At 42.7% G+C, this 16,587-nt stretch overlaps 1 protein-coding gene across 1 annotated transcript in view; it reads right to left on the reverse strand.

Moving 5' to 3' along the window:
• Window positions 1–607: 607 nt before the first annotated feature.
• Window positions 608–16,587, reverse strand: part of LOC307021186 (uncharacterized protein) — a 50,873-nt gene continuing 34,893 nt past the window's right edge. Inside the window, exon 3 of the mRNA XM_079653055.1 lies at window positions 608–2,175. Coding sequence (XP_079509181.1) covers window positions 721–2,175 — 1,455 coding nt within the window. The 3' untranslated portion in view covers window positions 608–720. The remainder of the gene's footprint in view (window positions 2,176–16,587) is intronic.

Here is a 16,587-nt window from a genome sequence, read left to right on the forward strand (position 1 = left end):
CATCTTATTTGTATCCACTCAAGCTTTTTTACCTGTGTTTACCTTAGTTTATGCTGTTGCCATCATTTATACTGAATCAATTAAATATTTTGCCAGAAGGGTCAAACTTTAGGAATACAGAGCAGTTCTTATCATACCATAACCATAGCCGTGGAGGCAGTGCAAACTAAAATATAATATTGGTGACAAAAAACACAGAGCCATCAGTGCAATTGTTACACTCTAATTTCATTGATATTGTAGGCGTTTTATATGTAAATACTTGTATGTACATATTGTGTTTATAATTGTACATAATTTAACTGTAACACTATGGTGTTTTCAATTGAATGCACTTTATACAATAAAGTGGTCAGTGCTAAAGTAACAGTGAGTCGTGAAATATGAATTATTAAATGCAATAATGGGGATTAATTTGTTTATCTAAATATAGGGACAAAGGTAGAGTGCCAGATTACTTGCACAGTACACAATGTTCAGATGACTTCGCCCAAAAACAAACATTTAAGTTGCTTGAGTCAGACTCAGAAATATTAAACCACTTTTAAAATCAGACTCTCAAGTCATAAGGAAATCCATAAAGATATCTCACTGAAGAAAAGACACATTTGAATGCAATAAGCTTTATTTCAATGAGACTATATAACTACAGCTGTCAGGAAATCAGGAGGAGGAAACAGCTAGCTTAGCTCTCATAGTTTTCCCACACTCTTAAAACCACTATGGTTTTTCTCCTGTGTGAACACGCAGATGTGATTTGAGAGCATCTGATCTAATGAACGTTTTTCCACACTCTTCACACCAGTACGGTTTCTCTCCCGTGTGAATACGGTGATGTATTTTGAGAGAACCTGATGAAGTGAAAGTTGTCCCACACTCTTCACAGCTGTAAGGTTTTTCTCCCTTGTGAATACGGTGATGTCTTTTGAGAGCACCTGATGAAGTGAAAGTTTTCCCACACTCTTCACAGCTGTAAGGTTTTTCTCCCGTGTGAATACGGTGATGTATTTTGAGATCACCTGATGAAGTGAAAGTTGTCCCACAGTCTTCACAGCTGTATGGTTTTTCTCCAGTGTGAATACGTTGATGTGTTTTGAGATTACTTGATTTAGTGAAAGTTGTCCCACACTCTTCACAGCTGTACGGTTTTTCTCCAGTGTGAATACGTTGATGTATTTTGAGAGCCCCTGGTGTGGTGAAAGTTGTCCCACACTCTTCACACCAGTACGGTTTCTCTCCCGTGTGAATACGGTGATGTATTTTGAGAGAACCTGATGAAGCGAAAGTTGTCCCACACTCTTCACAGCTGTAAGGTTTTTCTCCCGTGTGAATACGGTGATGTCTTTTGAGAGCACCTGATGAAGTGAAAGTTGTCCCACACTCTTCACAGCTGTAAGGTTTTTCTCCCGTGTGAATACGGTGATGTATTCTGAGATCACCTGATGAAGTGAAAGTTGTCCCACAGTCTTCACAGCAGTATGGTTTTTCTCCAGTGTGAATACGTTGATGTGTTTTGAGATTACTTGAATTAGCGAAACTTGTCCCACACTCTTCACAGCTGTACGGTTTTTCTCCAGTGTGAATACGTTGATGTATTTTGAGAGACCCTGGTGTGGCGAAAGTTGTCCCACACTCTTCACACCAGTACGGTTTCTCTCCCGTGTGAATACGGTGATGTATTTGGAGAGAACCTAATGAAGCGAAAGTTGTCCCACACTCTTCACAGCTGTAAGGTTTTTCTCCCGTGTGAATACGGTGATGTCTTTTGAGAGCACCTGATGAAGTGAAAGTTGTCCCACACTCTTCACAGCTGTAAGGTTTTTCTCCAGTGTGAATACGTTGATGTATTTTGAGAGCCCCTGCTGTGGTGAAAGTTGTCCCACACTCTTCACAGCTGTATGGTTTTTCTCCCGTGTGAATACGTTGATGTTTTTTGAGATGACTTGATGTAGTGAAAGTTGTCCCACACTCTTCACAGCTGTACGGTTTTTCTCCCCTGTGAATACGTTGATGTTTTTTGAGAGAATCTGATCGAGTGAAAGTTGTCCCACACTCTTCACAGTTGTACGGTTTTTCTCCTGTGTGAATATGCAGGTGGCGCTTTAAATTTAAAGATGTTGAAAAGGATTTGTCACATTGCTGACAGCTGTGACGTCTCTCTCTTCCTTTCGGTTTCTAGAACAGACGGACAGAAAAAGAGAGAAAGTCAATCTAAAAAGCATGAATACACAAGTTAACACAATAAAAACTCACTTAATATAAACCTTGAGTTAACAAAATACTACTTATCAACTGTTTGGGTTTATTATATTTGTATTATATTTGATACAGTAATACAGCAACATTCTAACCACAGTATATACCAGAGGTGGGGGACTCGAGTCACATGACTTGACTCGCATATTTTTTGACTTGCATTGATAAAAGACTCGACTTGTGTAGAGGTGTAGAGTTATTTGTTCAAGCACCGGATCGGCAAAACAGGAGAGTCTGTGAACCAGTCTGCCTTGACCTATGTAGTCATGTCTGTGACTCTCACAGTATCTGCTGCCCGGAGGTGTTTTATAGAAGGACAACCTCCTTCACTTCATGACATCTCTGCAGCACCAGGAGGAGTAACGTGTAACTCAGCAGAATCTGAGAAGAGCAGCACCAGCACCAGCTGCAAAGAGCTGTGCCTTTTACTGTTTACTTCACTGTTTACCTTCATTAGAACAGCTAAAGAGCGACCGCAGGCTGCTACGTTTTAACCACACGCACCTCTACACACACACACACATGCCCAATTATTCCCCCTATTACCTGTTTTATGATTTCAGAGTTTTATTTTCCACATTAACAACAAATAACTCTACACCCCTACACAAGTCAAGTCGAGTCTTTTATCAATGTTAGTCAAGCAAGTCTCAAGTAAAAAAATATGCGACTCGAGTCAAGTCATGTGACTGACTTAAATAGGGAAACTGGGGTTATTCATCAGGATTTCGTATGACTTGACTTGCTTGACTCTCACCCAAGTAACTTGGGACTTGCACATGTATGACTTACTCCCACCTCTGGTATACAGGAGACAGAGGGAGATGGCATCCTGTCACCGCGAGTCTCAGTATGCTCCGTTCGTCTTGTGTTTTGTTTTAGTTTTTTTGGTCTAATTATTGTCTAAACTTTGTCGTGTCTTTATAAAACGTTATTTTTGAGAGACCATGCTTTTGATCCTGTGGATTACATTTGCCTTCTGCAGACCATGTCTGGCCATACAACTTTCCAAGACACACCTGAGTTACAGCACGAACAGGTATGCTGCTGCAGCCGCGAGGCTATGCTAGAGCTGCAATGCGATCGGCCTCCTACAAATACACCAAGCCATCTGTGCTCTTCGTTATTGGATGACATCCCTCGGGAGCCGCTTAGAAACACCAGGAAAAAGAGACGAGGAAGGAGGGGAGGCGTTCAGAAGAGATTCAGCCGGTCACCACTTCCATCCATCATTCTCACAAACCTGCGCTCATTGAGCAACAACGCGGACCAGGGCTGAGAGGGCGTCCACCCTGAGAGCGCGGGGGGAGGGGGCTCCATCCCTTATAGGTACTATCTATTGCGTTCCAAGAATGCAGGGTTGCTAGTTGTTCCTAGAGTCTCTAAAAGTACAATGGGAGCCAGAGCCTTTTCTTATCAAGCTCCACATTTGTGGAATCAGCTTCCAGTTTGTGTGCGGGTGGCAGACAGCCTATCCGTTTTTAAGAGTACGCTTAAGACCTTCCTTTTTTATAAAGCTTATAGTGATAAAATAATCTAATAAGAGTGCATTGACGTAGATACGTTGTGCCTCTTCACCTATACATTTTAGTTCTTACTCTTTCACTTAAATCCTAAAAACGTAGTTCTTATATTTAAAACTTCATCCAAAAACCTTTCCCCTCTCTGACCTTTCGAGGTTTATTAGAGGGTAACAGGATGCAGAGAAGGCCTAGCCCGGCCCGGGAGTGTGGAATGTAGCCACTGACCTACTCCTTACCTCTAACCAATTCAGGTTCCAGTGGGTACCTTTCTCCCTGTGTGTGCCTTTCCCCCTCTGTTTCCTACTTCTTACTTGCTACCCTTTTCCCTCAACCTATCCTAAGGGAGTGCATGTATGTAGACACGTTAGTTTAGCTGCTATAGGCTTGGACTGTTGGTGGGGGGGGGGCACCTTACTCCGTCTTTCTGTTTGTACCTGTGTACTCTCATGTTCCGATTAACCCAGCTTCCCCCAAATATTTTTTTTGTGTCCATATATATGCCGGGATCCTGAGTCGAGGCTAATCATTTTGCTGTGGTCGTGTGTCCTGGATCCTGAGTTCTGGATCTGAGTCCTGGAATTCGAGCCGTGGCTGAACCTGTCTCTGCGGTCCTGCCAGACTCTCACCATACTACTTCCCTGATGGCTCCCACAGGATTGCTGACATCCTCGTGGACGTCAGCATTTCTAAACATTTGGTCTACCTAAGTTGTAGATGTATTATCTTTTTGATTTACACACGGTATCTATTGCACGTCTGTCCGTCCTGGGAGAGGGATCCCTACTCTGTTGCTCTCCCATGTTCCCCTTTAAACTGTGGGTTTTCTCTGGAAGTTTTTCCTTATACGATGTGAGGGTCTAAGGACAGAGGGTGTCGTGTTGTCATACTGATATTCTGTACAAACTGTGAAGACCACTGAGACAAATGTAACATTTGTGATATTGGGCTATATAAATAAACATTGATTGACTATCTCTTTACGTTAGTGATGGGAATTCCGGCTCTTTTTAGTGAGTCATTTTACCAGAGTTTACCAAGGAAACTTAGTTCACACGCGTGCTCCACTAGCACCCCCGCGCTCATCGCGTCCCAATCGCCTACGTTCCGTGTTGTCCTGTGGCAGGCACCGCCGATGTCGGGGAAACGATCTTCAATACTCCGAAAAGAATCCCACCAGACTACTTTGCATACTGTGAGTGCTCACAGCCTGGCCATAGAAACATGCAGGTACAGAGACAGAGACACAGACATGTGAGTGACAGAGAGATAGAGGGAGACAGGTGAGAGACAGAGAGAGAGAGACACAGCCTGGCCATAGAAACAGGGAGGTACAAGAAAACATGGCTGCCAAAAGATCAGCGATCATGCCAACAGTGAGGAGGAACTGCTGTGGAGACAGAGCAGCACTTCCTCACACAATGCCCAACCTTTGAACCTATACGGAAACAATTATTCCCAAAACTCAACCATAAGCATCCTCAAATATTTAAAAATGAAAAACAAAAAATACTCCAGGGGGGATATAAAGAGAGCTGCATTGTTGCAGGACAGTTTTTCTCTGCCTGCCACAGTTTGAGGGAATCGGACTGACCTGATACACCAGCTCTCACATTTATATATCTTATGTATATATATATATATATTTATATCATATTTTATTTTGTATTAATGTATTATATTAATTAAATGAATCTGTATTCCTCGTAAAAAACAAAAAAAACATGTTCTTAGCAGTTTGTTTATAACTGTTTATTTGTGTGTATTTTTGTATAGATGTTGCAACTATACAGAGCATGCTAATAAAGCTATTGAATTGACTTCCCTTTGTACATGTAGCTGTGGCTGACAACAAATAATGTTATTATTACGGCTGCTGCCTTCCTGGTCCTCTTAACTGTGTTAATCTGTGTGATATGTAAATGAGCTGTGCGGTTGCCCTAACGTCATTGGCTGCCATCTCCTGGTCCGCCCCATGAAGATTGAGATTGGAGCACGCCGGGCCCGACGCACTCCAATCGCAGCGCACAGCCGGCGCACACCTGCTGGAGATGACTACAAAGCCTGGGGACATTTTTTTTTAAAGAAAAATGTACTTGTCCACATTGCTTGCCGAAAGGGCAGATCTGTTGGCACTAACAATGTCTCCTGCTGTGGAGAACACCCTCTCGCTAGGGACAGAGGTAGCAGATACAGCCAGGTAGCGCTTTGCTAACATGGCAACATAAGGATATTTGGCGTTTGTAATAGCTTTGGCTCGGTCTGAACTTTTTGCGAGTGGTGGAGGCTTAAATGGTAGTGGGAGTTGGGTTTGCACTTCAGTCTTTTTTCTTTTGGTACCGATTATATTCACGTTCGGGTGATGCCTTTTCAAATGAGTGCAAGTTTGATGTGTTGCCTGCCGCGTAACCAATTTTAGTTGAACAATGCCGACAAACAGCTTTGGTTCGGTCCACCTGTCTTTGTCCGTTATCCTTGTACGTAACTGCGAAACCAAAATGTTCTGAAACCGGAGACTTCAATGATGCTGGAGAATTTTCGAGCTCAACTTTATCTGCGTTCGCCATTTCGACAGTTCCTCACATTACTGACTACTAGGGATGCACGATATTGTTTTTTTGAAACCGATACCGATAACTTCCGGCTTCTCAAGACCGATACCGATAACCGATAATAATATAATATATATATATATATATTAAATGTACCTGTAGTTTTTGCACACCTGGTGGTAAAAAAAAGACTAGTAGTGAGCAAATGACATGAGCATTACACTATGAACAAAACAAAGCCAAGACTCTTCAAAGTGACCATATTTATTTTCCCAAATAAATATAATTGAGTCAATCAGCCTCGTCGATAGGTAAAAGCCCCGGTGCCTTTGCAGCTGGCTTTGGATTCGCCGCTAGTTTAGCAGCGCAGGCGTCTTCGTACGCTTTTAACACACCATCGTAGCGATGGCGATGTTTCAGGTGACTAATCAGGTTGGAAGTATTATAGCTCGTTGCCTTTTTCCCTCCTCGTGGAACTTCTGCATTGCATTTGTTAATACAAATAGCAAAATAACTATCTAACTCTGAAACTTTGAAAGAGTCCCATACTACCGACGACATGTTTGTTTACTGTCCTGGCTTCACAGCCGCACACCATTTACGTCACAGCCAGGCATGAGTTAGGGAGCGCTGGATTTGTGAAAAACTCCCCTCCTCCTAAACCACTAATACCAGAGTACTGGCAAAAAGGGAGGAGCCGAGTGAAAAACAAGCACCCCTCATCCCAATCCACCCACACCGCAGTATTTTTTTTTATTTTTTTTTATCCAAAAAAGATATTTTATATTATCGGGGCTATTAATACTTTTATCGGGTTTATCCGGATGACGTCATAATTCCTAATATCGGACCGATAATTATCGGCCCGATAATTATCGTTTATCACTACTGACTACATTTGAACGCATCCCTGCTCTCATAGTATACCTCTCGTCCAATGAAATGACTTGCTCGCTCTATGACGCGTTGAACCCAATTTGAGCAAATTACTCTGAATGCTGCGACGCAGCACCTGAGATTACAACCAAAAAGTTTTTCACGTTCTAAAATGTTTACGTTTAACGTTATATTCGTTCGGTACACTTGTGTACCGAACCGAAGGGCCCGTACCGAATAATTTCAGTACGGGTACGTGTACCGTTACATCCCTAATACATATGTATATATACACCTTTGTATTTAAGTATTCTCACTTATTAGAGTCCTCCCTTTGTTTGGTTGCACATTTAAACTTGCGCCCTTGTGGCCACTTTTGGTTGTTATTTAAACCGGTGTTTTTGTGGCACTTTGTTTGTTTCAGGCTGCTTGCCTGCCATTTTGTCTACCTGTTATACATTAAAACTATTCATAACTGGTGTTTGTTGCATTTCCTCATCCCTAGTGGGGACGTAACAGTTATTATGAATACATGTGCCTCAGAGTCCTGCATGAACTGTGCAGACTGTATTTTAACATTGGTCATACGGTGGTATTGGAGAACCAACTATTTTCTCAGGTGGTACTTGGTGTAACGGCCCGTCTACACTACAGGAATCAAAAAATCTTGAAGCTGGGCGTGTCTGAAGCTTGGCGATTTCTCACGCCCAAGGCGACCAACAACCATTCAGGAATCTCCCGCCCGCCCCCGGCATACAAAGCGAAAAAAAAGCCTGCTTCTTCTCCACTATTGCCAAAATGGATGCCGGTTTTGTAGCAAGGGTAGCGTTGGTTTATGCAATGTCTCGCAGGAGGCCACGTATTGTGCGTCGCTATTGGGTACATCCGATACTCAGAAAACGTCTGCAACGGGAGGAATACAACGTTCTTGTCCAAGAGCTCCGCCTGGATGGTGTACTGTTTCAGCAGTACTTCAGGATGAGCAAAGACGTGTTCAACGAGTTGCTCGGAAAAGTGGGTCCACTGATTGCAAAGGCAGACACCCGTATGCGTTTGTCAATCCGACCTGCAGAGCGACTCGCCATCTGCCTACGGTACGTTTTGTGTATTTCTACTTCTTTAATATGACTCTGTATATAAAGAGAGAGAATGCATGCAATGGATGAATGATGAATGAAGTCTGTGATTTAGTTCAGATGAATGACATTAATTAAGATAGCTAGGTAAACACAGTATTGCTCCCCTGTGTGTGTGTGTGTGTGTGTGTGTGTGTGTGTGTGTGTGTGTGTGTGTGTGTGTGTGTGGTCTCTGTGTGTGTGTGTCTGGGGTATATGTGTGTGTGTGTCTGTGTGTCTGTGGTGTGTTTGTGTGTGTGTCTGTGGTCTGTGTGTGTGTCTGTGGTCTGTGTGTGTGTCTGTGGTCTGTGTGTGTGTCTGTGTGTGTGTGTGTCTGTGGTGTGTGTGTGTGTGTGTCTGGGGTGTGTGTCTGTGTGGGGGGGGATCTGTGTCTGCGTGGCGTATGACTTTTTTTTTTTTTAAATCATGTATATTACTTTTTTCTCAGGTACCTGGCAACCGGTGACTCGTACAGGACCATAGCATTCAGCTATCGGGTCGGGCATGCAACAGTGGCTGTCATCGTGAAGGAGGTTGCGAGTGCCATCTGGACCGCGCTGGTCGAGGAGACCATGCCGGTACCACAGACGGAGGACTGGAGAGCCATCGCTGCTGGGTTCCAGGAGCGCTGGAACTTTCCGAATTGCGTTGGTGCCATTGATGGGAAGCACGTGGTGATCCAGGCTCCGGCAAATTCTGCGTCCCTCTACTTCAACTACAAGTCCACCCACTCCTTGGTACTACTGGCTGTAGTGGATGCCCAGTACCTCTTCAGGGTAGTGGATGTCGGAGGTTTTGGAAGGAGCAGCGACGGTGGGAGCCTGCAAAATTCCGCTTTTGGAGAGGGCCTCCGAGATGGCAGTCTGCAGCTACCACCTGACAGCGTCATCCCAGGAGCAGAGCGGCTGGGCCTTCTTCCCCATGTGTTTGTTGGGGATGAGGCTTTTCCGCTGCTGGACAACCTGCTGCGTCCATTCCCTGGACGTCAGCTCACGCGTGAAAGGAGGCTGTTCAATTACCGCCTCAGCCGGGCCAGGTTGGTTGTTGAATGTGTGTTTGGCGTCCTCGCATCACAGTGGAGAATGTTCCGGCGTGTCATCAGCACCAGCCCGGAGGTAACAGCCCGGAGGTAACAGAGAGGTGTGTGAAGGCCACCTGTGTGTTGCACAACTTCCTCCGCAGGAAGACAATAGGAAGGCCATGACGCACACCTGTCGTCCCTGTCGTCGCAGAGTCGAGTGATGACGCTCCAACCTTGCGCGATGCACCTAGGATGGGCTCAAACGACGCCACACGCCGATCCATCCAACTGTGGGAGACCTTCTGCTCCTATTTGAATGAGGAGGGTGTAGTGTCATGGAAGCATAAAGTGGTGTAGGGTCACCATGGCTCCTCCAAACCAAAAGCTCTTTTAAGAGCTACCCATTTTCTTTAAAGAGCAAATATTCCAAATGAGCCATTTTAAAGTCAAAAATTCCTAATAAACATGTTTCTTGAATTGATATTATTATATTATGATATGACTAACAACCTTTTTCTTTCAGCCCTGTTTTTACTGATAAACCACTCATAATTTCAATAGGTTTTCACATGAACAATTACAGAAGAAAGCACATTATATATACCGACATACATGAAGCTTCTGGTATGTTGCAACTGACAAACCACATGAACAAGTGAAGACACAGTATAGCCATAACATACTTTAATGTTTTATATGGTAATGTTGTGAGTGAAGTGTGTGTGATGAGTGATGAGTGTAAAAAAATGTAATGTTGTATGTGTGAAAAAATTATTAAATTATAAATTGTCCTGGTCCACGTAAAAAATTAACTGGTGTATCCCGAGGCGGACTCTTGCCCTCTGTCCCCTTGTCATCAGCCTCATGGTGGGCAAGAGGCTCTTAAAAAACTGCAAGTCCTCGTCCTCCTCCACCACTGGTGGGGTTGGCTGGGCAATTGCTGGGTAATTGCTGACAGCAGACAGCAGACTTCGTTCGAACGAGGACATCTCCCTCCTCCGTTTTTTGCCCCGGACCTCAGCATTCTCCTCCTGGCTGGCTGCTGCTGGCTGACTGGCGGGCTGACTGGCGGGCTGACTGGTGGACTGGCTGGCTGGCTCACTCTCTACCTGGCTCTCTTCCTCTGCCACCAGGGTGGATGGAGGCAGGGTCTGCCGGGGGACATTGCTGGACGTCGCACGGTCTATGAGGAATGGGGTTAAAAACCCCATCACTGCCATGAAACGCCAGGGCTTGTACCCCCCTGCAGACCCTGCCCCGCTTCTTTTTGCCTCCTTTTCCATATTCTTCTCCTTGCGGAACCTGTCCCTCAGAGTCTTCCATCTCTTTTTGCACACATCCTCTAATAAAATGAAATAAAATAATAAAGTTAATAAATAATAGTTAATTTCTTGAATTTACTAAATTATTCCTCCAATAATGAATGCTATTTTTATGCTACATGCTGGCTAAATATACTGTCTATGCTTGATAGCTGTGCATGTATTATATGTTATGTTATATATTATGCTTATACTTATTATATTATATATTATATTTTTATTTTTTTATTATTATATTAATATATATTATATGTTATGCTACATTACTAGCTGTCCATTCAATGTTAAAACGAAGTAAACTGGATATAAACTCCCCAAACAGTTGAAAACCTACCAGTTTCACCAACTGTCTCTGCCACCTCCCGCCATGCCTGGTTCCTCCGGTTTAGGTCCCGGTAGGTGAACAGAGTACAGTCATACAGGACTGGGACACTTGCCACGGCAATGATTAATTTATCCTCCATTTTATGACATATGGAAAACAGTCAAGACCTGCGGTATCAGCATACACGCGGTTTGATTGGCTAGCGCTTGTACTGGCGGGAATTGCATAAACGGGATTTGATTGGCTGATGCCAAGCATCGAGCCTCAAAAGTTGAACTCAAAAGTTGAACATTGAACATTGTTCAAAAGTTGAACATTGTTCAACTTTTGATGTTGAACATTGTTCAACTTTTGATGCCGATAGATGTTCGTGATGCTTGCAAAGCCATGCCATGCTCCCCACAATGCAGTTCGGCGAAGATTAAAAATCTTCTACGTCACCCCATTCAAGTGAATGGGCGAAGCGTTGAAAGCATTTTTCGATGCCTGTAGTGTAGACGGGCCGTAAAAAGGTTGAGAACTACTGGCCGAGAGAATTTGGGTGTATTTTACTGTTTCTTGTTCACGTGCCTCCCAGCAGCAGAGCGTCACTGGCGGCCGGCTCCATTGCTGACTGTGTTCACGAGCTGCAACTCAGCCACCCCGATGCACCAGCAATAGTGCTCGGGGACATGAAGCAATGTCGCTTGGAGACTTTGTTACCTGGTTTCAAGCAGTATGTTAGGGATACCAGCAGGAAAGACAATATCCTGGACAAATGCTTTGTTAACGATAAAGGAGCCTATGTGTCTACATACAGACCACCAATACTGAACTCAAGATCATAATGTTGTGAATATGATACCAGTGTATAAGACCAAACTGAAGGGAAGTCAACCAGAAAAGAAAGTAATAAGGACATGGACAAATGAAAGTAGGGAACAGTTGAAAGCCTGTTTTGATTGGACAGATTGGGACATTTTTCAGAAAGGTTCACAAGATGAAATAACTACTGTTACCAAAGACTATATTAACTTCTGTGTTCCCACTAAAGAAATACAAATCTATCCAAGTAATAAATCATATGTGACTAAGGACATTAACAAAAAGTTATAAAAACCAGGAAAATAGCTTTCAAAAACAAAGAGTATGGAGCACTTAGACAGACAGAGAGAGAACTGAAAGTCAAATTGAGGGAATCAAAACAGGCACACAGAGAGCTTTTGGGAAATTCTTTTAAAGCCAAAGACCCCAAAAAAGTGTTGGACACCATGACAGGAATGACCTCTTCAGCTAAACCTATTGTGACGGACAAGACATACTTGATCCATACCAATTTGCCTATAAGCAAGGGGGTGGTACTGTTGCTACTCTGGTTCATACTAAACATTTAGATAAACGTCACACCTATGCAAGAGCCCTCTTCCTAGAATTCTCAGCAGCATTCAACACAATACAAGCAGACATCTTGGTGTCAAAAATGGCCAAAATGGAAGTAAATCCATACCTGATTTACTGGTATGCCGCTTTCCTCACCAGTAGAGAGCAACTTGTGAAGGTTAACAAAACCCTGTCATCTGCCATCACAACCAATCTAGGGGCCCCCAGGGCTGTGGGAGTTCAGCTGTGCCCTTTACTAGCTTCTTTTAGCTTTTTTTGATGACTTTACTGAACTGCTGTCTATATTGTGTATTCACTTTGACCGTCAAGTCATTGTTTGTGATTTTAACATCCATGTTGACAACCCCCAGGACAGAGGGGCTAAAGAACTGTTTTGGTTTCTTGATAACTATGGACTGACTCAGCATGTGACGAGCCCACGCACAATAAGGGGCACACTCTGGACTTAATGATCTCAAAGGGTCTAAATATCTCTGAGGTTGTGGTGACTGATGTTGCACTCTCTGATCATTCCTTTGAGAGCTCTATTTCTGTCCACACAAATGTTCAAAAAGAGGTAACCACAAAGCGATATTTAACTGAAAACACTAGGGAAATGTTTACTCAGAAAGTTTCTTCCACACTTGCCCCTGCTAACATCTCAGTAAATGAGCTAGTAAAAAAAAAAAAAAAGTTATAGATGCCATTGCTCCAACTAAGGTAAAGGAAGTGACTGGCAAGAAAAGATCTCCATGGAGAAAGGCCATGACCGTGAGAACAGAAAAAAGAGAGCCAATCCTCTCAGTAAACACAGAGCTGAATCCAGATCAGATGCACGCTGAAGGCTCTTTGAGCAGCTCTCACTGATCCTGCTGTTATGTTACATGTTTGTTGTTTGTTTCTCATGTATTGGGTTTGTCTTATTTGTCTATGTTGATGTTACACATGGAGCTGCTGTGACGCAAGTCACATTTCAGACTTGATCTTACAATTAAAGTATTATCGTATTGTATACAACAACGTTCTAACCTATATCTAACCATATTGTGCATTCATATTGTATATTTCAAAACAGGTTGTGATCTTTCATTTGGGGGTAACAGTGTTAGGCATTTGTGAGGTGCAACAACATTAACATGAACCTTTCTGTTGGTCGCTTGTTAGCAAACCCTCCACGCGATAGAGCGAACAGGTACAGCAAGCGAGGGATCATTGTAAATCGATTGCAGATGGCGTCGTGCTCGCGGACGGATACAAACAAAATAATAATGAATGGGTCGTGAAATATACTTTGGTGGCCGTTAAACCTGGGCGGCCCAAGTAAAGTCTATGTGTGGGAAACCCTGGACTTGAATTTTTAATTGAGCCGTCCCTTATAGAGATACTATATCTTCACGCATTAGTGATGGGAATTCCGGCTCTTTTGGACGCCCTCGGCTCGAGTTCAGGGCGTTCCGAGCTGAATAAGGGCGTCAAATGACAGCAAGACGCCCGCCTGGCGGAAACGCTGGAGTTAGGAATATATTGTGAATGTGTCACATTGTTGTCATCCTAATTTGTTTGCCAATTGCTATTGTGCTATCTGTTTGTTTATAAAAAAAATAAAATGAAAAAGTTTTTTAGAAAAAAGGAATATATTGTGATGAAGTGCACACTGACCTGAGCTTCAGGGGCCTCCTTGTACTCCTCCATGCTGCTGAAAATGATAGAAAGGTCAGATAGTTATTAACGATAAAAAGTTATTATTATTAAATCATTATTAATATAATACAAATATTTTGATATAATTCTTCATAATCTGTGTAGCAACTTACATTCTAATTTACAGCTCACAGTTTGTTCACTTTAATTAAAATGACTTTTTTCACATAGAAAGTGACATTAATGGTTGTTTGAACCACGGTTATAACGCCATCTGTGTCATTAACTATCACTAAGTTAACACAGAAAGCAAACATTAGCTAGTGAGACTGTTTAATGTACTCCATGTATACAGTATTTTCTGCATATTGTGTATTCTTTAGATACTCTAGTGCAGGGGTAACTACAATTCAACGAGGTCCAGTTAGAGAAAATGTCCCCGTGCAAGGTCCGGAACTTCAAAATGTCTAACTTGCTTTATGAATTAGTGTGATATATATTGAATTAGCCTGTAGCTTTATCAACGTCTGCATGTAATCAGCAACTGACTGCCAATCAAATAAAGAAAGTAAAATTCAAAAACCACAATATTTATTGTAAATTAACATTGACCTAAACAGATATACAGTAAATAGTGTGGATATGTGTAATCAGGGTATATGCAGGAATCCTGAAGTCAAATTTAATACCTTTTTTAAGACCCTTTCCATACGTTTTAAGACCTCATCGCAACTTCGAGTTCAAACCGGTTACATTGGTAACACACTTTACCTCACATTTACTATATTGATTGTAAGATAGCAAAACTAAACAGAGTGCAGACAGACTACTGAAGCCTCCTCTCCACATGAACTTCAACCTCTCTGTGAAGGTCAGGTTTAATGCAGTATGCTGCTTTTTTGCTTCTGTAGACTCTGTGCTCTTTCATTCCAGTAAAACTCCTCAGAAACCATTAGAAACCAGTATTTGACCAATAAACAAAACAATTGACAAAACTTTGAACTATGAAATATATTAAACTTTGGTGAGCTTCAGCGGGGTAATGCCATATAGGAGCTCCCTCACAAATACCCAGGGGTTAAATTGGCCCTGCACATAGGACGATGCTCTGACGTCATCACCCTCACACATCAAAACAATAAATTAAATAGTCAGGCTGGAAAACAGAGCTCTCTCTCTCTCATATATTTATATATATAAATATATATATATATATATTATATATATATATATATATTTATATTTATAATTATATATATATATATTGAGCACACATTATCTCACAAGCAAAAAAAAACTCCTTAAAACAACAGTCAAGTGTACAGTGCAGTCCACTGTCAAAGACCCAGATGCCTCAACAGGCCATATCCAAATCTGTTTTTCTAAGTTTTCGAGCAAGGAACACCAACATGTTTGCATTGTCGGGCGGGGCGGTGGCTCTCCATCTCCAGTTGCCGTGTTTGCTCCCAGCTGGGAAAAGGGAATGGGGTGGTTGTGTTTTAGGTGGTTTAAAATGCGTGGTATTGCCTGCTTTTGTCGCTACCTTTTTTAAACCAATGCGACACACCGCCCGGCTCATTCAAGTCCGTAGGTTCGCCTCGTTGATTTGGTTTGAATCCAAAATACTGCCACACCGGAGAATCGAGATGTGTCGTTAGGTTTTGTAACCAATTCCATTTCACTTTAAATTCCCCGCGAGTAAGTCACACGTTGTCTCCCGCTTGTCGCTATATTATTAATTTGGCTGCTACGCTGCTGCACGTGCACGCGGAGTGTCCTGACCTGGCTGCTGTGTGTCAGCCCCGCCCCTCACAGCGCGCCTGGCAGCCACAGCGCTCCAGGCTAAAATGCTGGTCACATCTTTATGTAAACGGCAATTTATCGAGCTCAGAAAAGTTATCGAGTCCATTTGTATTTATCGTACGATAAGTCAATTTATCGATTATCGGGACAGGCCTACAACTGGCTACAAGAACTGGCGCCATGCTCTTATAGGCTACGTGATAAGGGACTGGGAAGGCATGAATCAAGCAAAGAGCACATAGATCTCTTAATTTTGCTCTCAAAGTGCACCAGATTGATGCTTTTAACTTCAATATTTTAAAAAAATCTTCCCGGGGGAGCATGCCCCCTCTCTAATCTCAGATGCACCCTGAGTCATTTTGTTCTGGAACCGGGCCTGGAGAGATTGAACAAAGAAAGAGTAGAGGACAGAGAGAGTAATGAACAGGAAGAGAGGCTGCAGGTTATGGAAAGGAGAGAGACATGGAAAATGAATGTTGACAATGTTTTGTGATCATGTTAGCCTCTTCTGCATGTCCAGATCATTAATAGTAACAATCAACTGATTCTTATGTATTACACTTTAAAAAATAATTTATGCTGCAGCCCACTGACATGGTTTGAAATCAATATATTATCCAATTTGTGACCCGTGACCCATGAAAAAGTTCATGCTGGACTCAAACCCGAGCCCCAACAGTAAAAATTAATCCTGCCCTGCGCGTTACGAGTGCGCCACAAATTATCACGTCTTAATAAGTCACCACAGCTCATTTTGTTACATTAACATTGTCAACAAGTTCTAGAAAAATGCAACC

This window comes from Notothenia rossii, assembly GCF_949606895.1.
Source record: "Notothenia rossii genome assembly, chromosome: 1".
NCBI classification, from domain to species: domain Eukaryota; kingdom Metazoa; phylum Chordata; class Actinopteri; order Perciformes; family Nototheniidae; genus Notothenia; species Notothenia rossii.